Source organism: Amphiura filiformis, chromosome 2 (genome assembly GCF_039555335.1).
Source record: "Amphiura filiformis chromosome 2, Afil_fr2py, whole genome shotgun sequence".
Classification (NCBI taxonomy): Eukaryota; Metazoa; Echinodermata; class Ophiuroidea; order Amphilepidida; family Amphiuridae; genus Amphiura; species Amphiura filiformis.
The window spans coordinates 35,446,831-35,459,409 of NC_092629.1; the positions used below are offsets into that span (position 1 = coordinate 35,446,831).

At 37.8% G+C, this 12,579-nt stretch overlaps 1 protein-coding gene across 1 annotated transcript; it reads right to left on the reverse strand.

The window, feature by feature from the left end:
• Positions 1 to 10,377: 10,377 nt before the first annotated feature.
• Positions 10,378 to 10,941, reverse strand: LOC140140264 (dual specificity protein phosphatase 9-like). The gene has a single exon (XM_072162057.1). It carries the CDS (start codon positions 10,939 to 10,941, stop codon positions 10,378 to 10,380), a length of 564 nt encoding a protein of 187 aa, XP_072018158.1.
• Between the last annotated feature and the right edge of the window lie 1,638 nt (positions 10,942 to 12,579).

The window sequence follows — 12,579 nt, forward strand, 5'->3', positions numbered from 1 at the left end:
GCAAACTATTTATTTCATTGACCTTTTCGGTAAATCCCATATTAGCCTTTGCTACTACACCTGGGATGTCGTCATTTGACATCACACCGACTTGTAATGCACAGTGGCGATGTTTGATAAACAATGTGCGCATTGGCGCAGATCGGTGTGACGTCAAATGACGACATCTCAGGTGAACTCGCAAAGGCTTATGGGATTTACCGAAAAGGTCAATTGCTTAAAATACACAAGGCAGGCATTGGACATAGGCCTACTATATTGTGGAAATATTGAGGAACAAGTTACTGTATAAGCCAATATTTTTGTGCACAGATATTTTCTCGGTTGCGAGCTTCCCTAACATTTTCGGGGTGATGATTTCGGGTTGTAGATTTCTTTATAATGGAGCTTAGTAATTAAGCTTCATCATCGAGCACATTTCACCTAGATGTCAAATTGTGAATTGCGCCAAAATAAAATGACCGCATCATCGAGCATATTCGCGGGGTGTTGAATTCGCGGACCTCTGTCAAATCATGAATTGCGCCAAAATAAAATCACTGTGAAAATTTCAGCTTATACAGTACTTTATTCTGATAAGTATCCACATTGTGTTACACTGAAGAATAGAGATTTCTCAGCATGTATCAGTTTGTGTTAGGTACATTATAAAGTGAATGTGTGCAGGGACCGTATAATAGAATACGGTCCCTGATGTGTGTAATAAGAGGCCATGGTGGTATACTAGTACAAGCTTTGACTCATGATCATAAGATTGTGAGTTCAAACCCCAGTGTGCACCTATTACGTTAACCTGTATTGAGTCTCTACCAATGTGTATAAATGGGTACCAGCATATACATGCATAATAATAGTACCCGAAGAGTAAAGTGGATTATATACCTCATATATAGATTCCTCTCATCTGATTGGTTAAAAGTGGAGTCATTAAAATAGCTGTGCCCCCTTTTTCTATCAAGATGACGTCATACAACAACTGTGCCCCGGGCACAGTTGATTCTATGCTCGGAAAATAATTGGATATTCGCAACCCGAATACACAGATCGCTCAGTATACATTGCGCACCCACTATACGGCGGCGTTGATTACTAGTGTTGAGACTATCGCGGTCACAGTTCGCAATGAATTTGACCTCTCCTTGACGACGATCTTTCACCGGCCGCCGTGAGTGCAGTGATTGTTATGTTACATGTCAAGGATTTATACCTGCCAAATGTCACTTTTTAGACAAATTACTACGACCTGGAGACCGGCTGGAGACTCGGCAGTGTGTGATGTTAGCACAGAAACGGTAGGGTTGTTTTAGATATGAAATCGGTAGATATCGGTCCAAATTCTGCACCCTTGGCCTTGCTCTTGCATGCACTGTCATGACTGTGTGTGCATTTAGCCTACTTAGGCCTATGCAGTTAAAAGCTTGTAGGCCTTGTCAGTCAGGAAATCTTTTAACCAATCAAATGAGAAGAATCTATATTATTCGGTATATAAAACAAATATTGACTGCTTAATTCGGGGCACAGTTTAAAATTATAGGCCCTCGGTGATGTCAAAACCATGACTATGCCCGAAGCATCACCTCGGGCCTATAATTTTAACTGTGCCCCTCATAGCAGTCAATATTTGTATATTATGTGTGCAGGAGTTCATGGTTAATATTATAGTAGCCAGGTGACACAAATTGTTTAGGAATTTTTATCACCATTGTGTATTGTAAAAAAATCATGGTTTAGAAAATATATGCCTGTGGAAGATGTTAAATTATGTTTACACAAATACCTGTTGAAAAACTTTTGATGAACTTGGAAGTAGATCCAATTCATTAATAAAGGTTAAAAACTGTTTAATATGTACAACAACATCCAAAATTTAGGGTTAAAAAGACAAAACAACCGACGTTTCGGGAGCATAAAAACATCCCTTTTACAAGGTTAAAAAAGTAGCACTAGTAGCTAGCACTGCATGAGATTAAATGAGAAAGACAGCAAAAGAAAGTGACAAGCATAGAATGAAAAGAAATTAGAATGATAATAAGAACATACAAGGGAAAAATCAATTAGGTGAGAAAAACAGGCATGTGCAAGTATAGCAGGCCAACCAGGTCAAAAAGGGAAAAAATCAAATCTATGGTCAGCCATTCTAGTCAAAAGATAAACAAACAGTAATATATCAAAGGGAAGTGAAAATTTTGAAAAGCCAAAGGCCTAACAAAAAATAAATACCACTGTTGGTACCATCCGATACCCGAAACTGTACAGCCCGCCTAGGTGGGACATCCAGGACGTACCAACGTCTCCACGCGTCGGCTCCGCCTCCCAGACCATACAGCGGGGTACCAGAGATACCAAGGTGGTCCGATTTTGCAACAAACAAAAGATTGAAGAAAAGCAATGAGGGAGGACCAGAATAACTGACCAAAGAAAATCTGTTTAACGATGACTTTTAACATTCATACCCAGAAGAGCAGAAGTCTGTAAAATGTTGATCCATTTAGACTCAAGAGCTAGTCTGTGGAAATAGTTAGTGCTACTGGGTCTATCAATGGCCATGATCTGTATGTCATCACAAGTGTGGTTTGGCCTGTTGAAATGTCTGGCCACGGTTTGTCTCTGTTATGTTTCGTGTCCCCACAATGCTCCAGTAATCTAGTTTTCAAGGCACGTTTGGTCTCGCCAACATATTGTTGCCCGCACTTCTTGCAATTGATGAGATAAATCACGTTAGTCGGAAGACAATTTAGGGGGTGATTGATGTTGAAATGTTGACCAGTAATATAGCTCGAAAAATCTTGACTTGAGACTGTGTGCTGTGTACAGCATGTATTGTGTTTATGTTAGCATGCCGCACACTTGTTACATGGCTGGAACCCTCTCGACTGGACCTGTGAGGTTGGTTTCATGGCCGATCTGACTATGGCATCTTTGATGTTCCGTGGCCGTCTAAATGCTACCATAGGCGGTTCAGAGATAGCTGCTTTGCAAACGATTTGAAGAATGAAGAATGGGGAGGTACTTCTTGATGATAGAAGCAATTGAAGAATCACGAAGGGTCATATGTCATCACGAATGGTATCGTTCATCACCCTTGCTCTCACTAGTTTGACGAGGTTCCAACGCTTCTGATCTGGGAACATCAATGGCTTTCTGGATTTGCTTCTGAATGACCTTTGCTGGGTATCCTCTATCAAGTAGGTGTTGTTTCAGTTGGTCAACTCTTGTGGCGAGAACATCATCAGAAGAACAAATGCGACGTAATCTAAAAACAAGACTATACACCAATCCGAGAAGCGTTTACTGTATTTGGCCCTCTATTGACGGCAACACAGATGTACCAGAGCGGGAGATTTAATTAAGTAATTCAATACTCATGATTGTGTATTGAATATCACTGTTGTGTACAATTCCGGGTACAATTCTGTATAGCACACAATAAATAATGGATGGAACCCCCGACCTCGGGACACCGCAGTTTTACATCGGGGACACCGCAGTAATGGCGAAGTCGGATAGGTGTATAGGGGAGGCTCTGCTTTGTATGTTTAGGATGACAAGACGACCATAGAAGATACTGGTGTGTGTCAGTTGGTTTGGAGTAGAGGTCTGTTTCAAGAAATCCATTTTGAAGGCCAACCATTACATCCAAAAATGAAATGGAGTTGCAAGATCGTTCAGCCGTAAATTTGATGGTCGGATGTCTTGTGTTGCAGTGAGCGATGAAATTGTCAAGTTCTTCTTCTCCATGTGTCCAAATCAAGAATACATCATCGATGTACCTCAGCCAAATAAGAGGCTTTTTGGTAGCAACAGAGAGGAAGTTCTCCTCTAAGCGACCCATAAATAGACAGGCCCCAGAAGGAGCCATGCGGGTACCAATGGCTGTGCCAAGAACCTGGATATAATGTTTTCCAGCAAGTTCAAAGTTATTTTGAGTGAGTGTGAGCTCCATAAATCTGCTAAGCACCTCCACTTTAGTCGTTGAGTGCTGCTGGGACAAATAGTGCTGACAAGCTCATTAATAAAGGTCATAAAGCAAAGCGTACAAAAACATACTCAATGACCCATCCAACAGGCTGTTAATAGTGTGTCTCATCTCAAGTTGAGAGTAACGCCATGTTGGATTTTGCAGTGGCAGAATCAGTGCATTTATGTGGTTGCATCGCCAGTGTATGGACAATTTTTCCTTCTACACATGCTTATATGCCCTGTGGGATTAGGTTAGCACTCATGCTCTTCAACATGGCGTTACTTTCAACTTGAGACCAGAAGGGCAAAATTTAGAATGGGCCATTTTATTTAATTGACAAGCAAACCTTAATTTGCAGCTATGACACATGATGGTTACCATGCTCAAATGATGTTGGAATATTCACTCTTAAAGGAGTATTTCGTGATCCTAGCATCCTCCTTTTATGCCATTTTTCAGTAGATATCCACGAAAAAAACTTATTCCCAAAATTTCAGTTGATTCCGATTTTGCGTTTGTGAGTTATGCATGGTTTTGTGTATTACACTGCTCCATAGACAATGTGTTGTAATTTCGTTCTGGTATACCAGAACCAAATTCAAATTTCACAATATTTTTGCTGAACGGATTAATCTGCAAGAAATATTTGGTACATAAACAATATGTAGCCAGAGGTTTCCAGTGATATAAAAATCTCAAATGTTTTTGAGAAAAGTGGGGGATGAGGCTGTGGATCACGAAATGCCCTTTTAATTGAACTAATGCAGTTGTGATATTATGGTGCAAAATGGGATATTCCACTTGAAATCCTTACACCCCTAATGGAAGATACGACTTGCCCACACAGTACATGGGGTGTAGATTTCAAATGGAGTCACCCATTCAGGTAACCCTATTTGGAATTCACGCAATCACAGTCTGTGTGAATTTCAAATGGGGTTACCAATGGGTAAGGCTATAGAAACAAATTAGTTCGATCTTTCGATCGACCATCAATGCTTGGTCGATCCTTATTATTTATGAAATCAATTAATTGACAACTGTTAATTGTGATAACATAAGAATCTTTGTTTGTTTTGATATTAACCAATATAAATTTAGCATTGATTCTGATTAAATAGTTGTCACTTGTCAGTGATTGATAACAAGCATCGAAGCAGCACCGATGGTCGATCCAAAGATCGAACAAATGTGTTTCTGATGCCTAACTAAATTTGAAATCTACACCCCATGTGTGGGGGATTAAGGTCATGTCTTCGATAGAGGGTGTATGGATTTCAACTTGAACAGCCCAATGTACAGTCAAAGTAAGAAGCAAGGGTGCAAGTGTTTTATGCTATAGCACTGTATTATACACATTATATTATTTATGTATTCAATCCTGTGTTTCAGAACATGCTAATGGTTAAGGGATCCAAAATGATCGTTTATTATGCGTTTCGACAGTATTTTTTGTGGGACATGAGAGCACCTCAGACCTATCGAATTGCATTCTGAATCTGAAGCATGTCTTTCTGATATCAAATAATTTTCATTTTTTAAAATCACAATTTAATACAAATTTTATGACAAATTATAAAAATTTGATATTTTTCAAATTTTTGATATATAACAGTCCTTGAAGTAAATTATATAAATCTAATGATATATTCTTAGAGTGTATGTAGCAGGGAGGAAAAGCCGACGGTCAATTGAAAATTTTGACCTTTCATATTGAAGATATGGATTTTTTTCCCAAAAAGACCTAATTTTTTTTGTTTTTTTGGGAAAAAAAATCCATATCTTTAATCTGAAAGGTCAAAATTTTCAATTGATCGTCGGCTTTTCATCCCACCTACATACACTTTAAGTATAAATCATCAGATTTATAAAGTTTACTTCAAGTACTGTTAAATATCAAAAATATCAATTTTAATGATTTGCCATAAAATGTGTATTAAATTGCGAATTTCAAAAAATCAAAATTATTTGATATCAGAATGACATTCTTCGTATTCAGAATGCAATTCGATATGTCTGATGTGCTCTAATGTCCCAAAATAAATACTGTCCAAACGCTCATACCCCAACCCTTAAGGCAGCGTCAGAATGTTGGTAAGAATCTGAGAATTGATTCTCCCAAAGATTCTCGTAAACAGATTTGTGTGAATCCAAGTTGATTCTCGCAAACTTTTGTAGTTTACACAGAAGTTGATTTTGCAAGAATTAAATGAATTCCGCAAATTTATTCTGCAAGAATCAAGATTGATTCTTGCACTGCAAAATAAAATTCTGACCCTGGTTACGGCTCTCTCAGGTTATGTTATTTTCAGATTATTTACATTAGCAGTTTGAAAGGTAGCACATAAAATATACTTTTTTTGCACAGTTTCTATGGTATTCAGAAGACACTGCTCTTAGTTTTGCAATTTCACTCTATTTTGGCCCAGCCATAATCTAGGTGAATTTTGGTGTAAAACGGGTCAAAAAGAAGATGCTTATTGCAATTCTGGTTGAATTTCTGCACAGTAGATCAATCTAACCCGCTTGACATGAGCCGCTTGGGGCACTCATCAGACTCTATTTTTGCGTGGGCCTTTTTTGCCTGTATAGTCCCATAATCAAAAGACCCGTTGTATGATTGCTCATGCAAATTGGGTTATCTGAATAAGTGACACTGACTCCCATTTCAAATATGTGTACATCCATATCAAAACGATGCACTAGTCGGCTGCTACATGTGATTCATTTTACATAATAGCTAGGAGTAAATACCGACTCATCTCAAGTGGAGGTCACTTCAAATCATCCCCAATTGACATGGTTATGAAATGTTCTCTGTATTTTAATAAGCCATGTGACTTGGGGTTGATATAAAGTGACTTGAAATGAGTCTGGTATTTATTCCCAGTTATTGTGTGAAATGAGTCACATGTAGCAGCCGACAAGTGGACCCTTTTGATATGGATGTACACATATGCACTCCCTGTGTGAGAGATTAAGGTCATGTCTTCCATAGGTGATGCATGGATTTCACCAATATCAGAATTTTGTATCAGATGTCCTTTCCAAATAATGTGACCATATGAACCGTGAATCCAGTGTAAAGTCATCAGTGTGAGAGATATGGACAAATAAGCATGACAGAAATCAATCGAAAACAAGGATTTCAAGAACAAAGTTGTTTTGGGGCACCTATTTCCTAAGCAATTACTTTACACTGGGTTTGTAGTAGTGGATGTTCACATATAGTCTGTCTGCTGCAGCTGCTAAAAGAATTAGCATTGTTTGGGGCTTTGTTCTTTGTTCTCTTATATTAATTAATTTTGGTGTTGCCACTGTATGGATGCAGTGGCAAACACACGATAGACAGCTGCAAGATGCACCTAGCAGTTTTTAGAAAACATAGGTTTTTTTTTGTGTTGAAAGGTCTAAAAGGAATATGATGAGTATGACATTGAAATAAGCTTTGAGAAATATTTTGTTGTTAATCTGAGACATTTTAACTTTTTAGCACTGCTGCATCATACCTTGTGTGGCAGTAATATTTAATTTTGAATTAATGCTAGTTAGGTCTTGGCATTTTGCAAAATTAAATGCCCAAGAAATCTCTTTAATATTTTCATTTGTGCAGGCATGAGATTTTTCAGCTGATCAGCTGAATTCAGCTTTTTTGACTATTCAAATTTAGACATTTTATTTATTTTCAGCCCAATTTGGGGTCTTTTTTGCCAATTTCACACTGTTTTTTAGCTTTTTTTTGTTCTACTTCAGCTTTTTTTCAAGCAAAGCCACTCTCATGCCTGTTTGTGACACAATCAAGCAAAATGATTAATTTTGGGGCAAGATCAATTTTCTGGGTGTTTTCAGTATTGCTCATCTAAACAGCTGTACAGCTAAACATGTTGAATGTTCCAATGCAATGGGCTATTCTAGTTGAAACCCATACACCCCTATGGAAAACATAACCTTAATCTCCCACACAGGGGTGTAGATTTCAAATGGAGTCGCCCATTCAGGTAACCCCATTTGAAATTCATACTCCCTGTATGGAAGTTCAGGTCATGTGTGGATTTCATCTGGAATAACACTTAGCCTTGGAGGGAACACTGCCTGTCATCATGTCACTTTAACTGAAATGTTGTAAAGATTTTACAGTATGTATTATATCACTCATACATAAATTCTAGACAGTTCATTGGTTGATTACCATTTATCATTTTTACCATCACCCTCTCCGTGTGATAGTCTTTACCATCATAGTGCTCTGCCGTAGTGCGCCTGCACCAAGCCGTGCGCTGACTCTTGGACTCGCCGATTTAGTTATGGGGTGGACCCCAAAATGTGAAATATATCATGGCAAAACATGGTGTTATGTTGATGAAAAAATGTATTTCCTACCTTAAATAGTATTTTAGTAATAGAATTTATGCATGAGTGATATAAAACAAATATTAACTGTCTTAAATTTGTGTAATGGTCAAAATATAATCACTCGGTGAAAGATGTATTGTTCCATTCCACTCGCCGTTCCGGCTCGTGGAATGGAACAATATCCATCTTTCACCTCATGATTATATTTCGGCCATCACACTCATAGACAGTTAATATTTGTATACTATCCATTTCATCATGTGTATATAATTTCATAGAGACTGTTAATAGGGTATTTATTTTTTCCAAGTCTGAAGTATTGCATAGAAGGGTGTTGATGTTGCATGTAAATGATACTGTTTGTGCCTGAATTTCTTCCTTATTTACAACGTAAGGGTAAATTACTGATGAGCTTGTATAAACACCAAATGAAGAAGAAATTGTGGGACATACAGTGTTCGAATTACCAGATTTGTGTAGGTAACATAGAAAATCTACCTGCACAAAGTGAAAGTAACTTGCACACAATTTAACCAAATAAAATAAGAAGTGAAACTAATCATCTTGCCGATGATCTTTTTTACAGATGAAAAGTTAAATTTGGTGTCATTTAAGTAAGGGATATTTATACTTCTTTGATTTAGAGGCACATTGTATGTTTTTGATTCCAACTGTGTAATTTACGACTAAAATGCTACAGGCACTTGTGCAGGTACATGTGAAAAATTGCCTGAACAGAATCAGTCACCTGCATGTGCAGGTGGTAAATCGAACACTGGACATGCATGTACATGTACAATAAGAATGTGTCAAAGTACTTCTCGTAAATGATTGCATGATTCCCTTCCACACCCAGCTTTGGAACAGATCCCACATTAAAATGTACATTTTAAACTTATGTGAAAATGCAGGTTGGTGGGTATCCATTTAGTGAGTGTCAGGAGGGGAGTTCACTCAACTTAAATTTTGGTAGGGGTGTGCGGCACTCTGCGCCAAACTTTTGGAACTAAGAAACAATTTTCAGACAAAATGCAATGGGTTAAAGGCTTAGGGATGAAATCGAAACTCGACCAGTGGTTCCGTTCGGTTGCCATTGTTTAGAACAATAACAACCGGACGGAACTGGCGGTCAACCGCCGGTCAAGTTTTAATTTCATCCCTTACTGAATCCATCCCAGTCCAGTATGGTATAACATGTATCTGAAATGTGACCGAATGCACTGCAGTATGTTCACAGCCTGTTGTGAAATAAAGAACAAGAAAAACAATATTGACGGAATCTTTGTGAATCAACAACTTTATTTCTAACGGCTTGAGAAAATTAGTTCTTGATCGATCATATTTTGAATTTTGACCACTCAAACGTTTGTAGTGGCGACATCCCCCCGATATGTCCACATGGGACAAAATTGCTCTATTTTAGAGCAAAAACAACCTATTTTGGGTAAATTTGCCCTGTTTAGGACGTAAGGGAGGACAGTTTTTATGGTCTACTTAGCTCAGCAATGCTTTGCTGTCTTCGATAGCGCATTGTATCGGAGAGGTATCTGGCTTTTATCAGAGCCCAAACACATAAAAGCCTATAGCAAACTCTGTCAGGCTCCGCTCAATTGTACACAGCGCTCGATACCACGCTTTGACCAAATATCGATTGAATCTATTTTACGACCATGCTTGAATTAACAACCCTTGAAACCTAATTGCACTATTGACTTTCTATTGACCGCAAAAACACGACCCCAGACATGCTTATTTAATGACCACTTGAGTAGTTGATAAGTGGGTCGTTATGTACTTACTGAACACAAATGAAATTGATTATGGTTTTACCATCCACCGTAGTTTTAATCCTGCTGCTCTGCTGAACGCTCCGATAGATATCAGCAAACTCAGTATACTGTTTGCTTGTTCCTATCGAGCGCTCTAGCGATACATGAACCATTATCGAAGACAGCAAAGCATTGCTGAGCTTAGTAGACCATAAAAACTGTCCTCCCTAAATCACCCTTTTGGGGCGAAAATTGCCCATTTTTAGTAAAATTTTCCAGATGTTTGTGTTGTGTTTATTTAAAATCCTCTTCACTCATACTACATGATCCTCTTAAATCTTTTTCAAACAAAATCAGTTGTGCCCTGTTGTCTCTTAATGGTGCCGTTGCTGCATGTCGTATCTTGACATGATCGTAAGCTTCCTTCAGACTCATTCCAGTCTCCGTCTCTGACAAAAGCCTTCCTTCAGTATAAGTTAGTGGTAGCATCATCAACAGAGCAATTACAACAGTAGCACTTCTATTAGAGCCATTAGCACAGTGTACAAGGACTTTACATCTGTCCACCTCTAACGCTGATTTCACAAAATCTCGCGCTAGAGGGAAAACTCTACCAATGCCCTTATCTCCACCAAAATCAGTCACATTCAAGTTTGCGTATGAAAAATAGTTTGGATGAAAGTTTCCAACGTCGTCTGCTACGTTCAAAATATGTGTGATGCCGTGATGTTGAAGCTGATGGAGGTTCTTTGCATCTTGTCCTCGACCGAGGTATAGACGCGGAGCAATTTCGGACGCCCAGATTGCTCCTTCTTCCATTTTACGTCTTTTCTGGAGAGCTGCTTGAAGTTGAGCCATTTTGGATGTGCTGACATGTGTTTATTGATTCAAATATAGCAATGTAGCTTTGTAGTATGAATGATGATCGGAAGTCTGTAAAAATGAAAATATTTATACTGTTAAATTCAGGGTTTTTTTATTCCAGATATTTTTCTACACTTGTTGTGTACAAAAGTATGTATGGTTTAAATAATTTCAGAATTTTTAGCTAAAAACAGATATTTTTCAAAGACACACTCTCAGGCCTGTGTATAAAATTGTATTAAAGAAAAGATGGATGCAAATAGCCTTCATCAGAATTGGCGACAGCGTATGAGTGTTAAAGGCATGCATAACAAAAATGCATACACCTCAAAATATGCCTATTTTGCTAAAATTTTAAGACTTCATGTTGACTAATTAATTTTAAATGGTAGACTTCATAGACCTTTAATCTTTTATTTATCATCAGAAATCTTATTTCTCGCAACAAAATGTAACAACAATCCTAAAATTCTGAGTTGTAAGCAACCTCAACCCTTCTAAACCTGCACTTAAACCTGAACTTATGGAAACAATAGGCCCTACATAATCATGATAATAATGTATTAAAGCCATATTATAACATTTGCTGAGGAGAACGCCCTCAAAAAAAAAAAAAAAATTTAAATTCTGTTTTTTACACGATTGTAATGTACATACTTTAGTCAATAAAGATATCCTGCAAAAATCAAGACTTGTGCTGTAGTTTTGTCAAAATCCGAGATTTTGAATAAAACGATGGAACCGGCGTTTTATTATTACAATGGAAATATTAGTTGAACATGTATGCTCAGTACGTTACACTGCGTGTGGGATACACATACACACACCCGAGGATCATACCGTATTACAACCGCGGGAGTAACATGCATGGGCGCTAGTAGTAATTCCAATTATCTATGCTTTACCAGTACGACAGCAACTTCACTTCCGGTAATTTTTACCGGTGTAATGTTGAAAATCAGGTGGCAAATACAGTTTTTCAGAAAACATCAAAAAAATGGAATACACAAGTCGTTTCTCCCTTCATTTCCATATTGAGCCCATAGATAAGATATGAAACATGAGTATAAGGCAAACATTTACGTGTAAAAGTCCAATTATTGTGGAGAAAATGAATGTTTATTGTGCGCGAAGTAGCCTAAAAAATGAGAAAAAATGCATGTCACGATCACCAAAATGGATATATCTGCAACTTTGAGCCAACGCCGGTCGTATGCTTTTCTGTAATGATAGATATTAGCTAACTTGAGCTTGTATTAAATTTTCAGCGAAAATGATTGGTGGAATAATCGAGTCGTAGGTTGGAAAGTTGCTTTCAAAACAGCTTCCTCTCACAATCGTGCGTGACCATTAGTGACCAGTGTCAGCAGAAAAATTAACAGCCGTCCTTGTCCATATAATCGATTAATAATTGTCAGGATCGTCCAGTTGACTACAGTGATATTTATTTATTCATACAAAATACTGCCCTGTCTTCCAAAATATCGAAGTCAATATAAAACGTAATTTCAAGCCATTTGACTGAACTTACAAACAGTTTATAAAAAGATTATTGTTGAACGAGACACTGAATTAGAAATAACATTGCAAAAGGTACGAGAATAAGTTAGCAGGTTGTGATGGTCTAGTGGG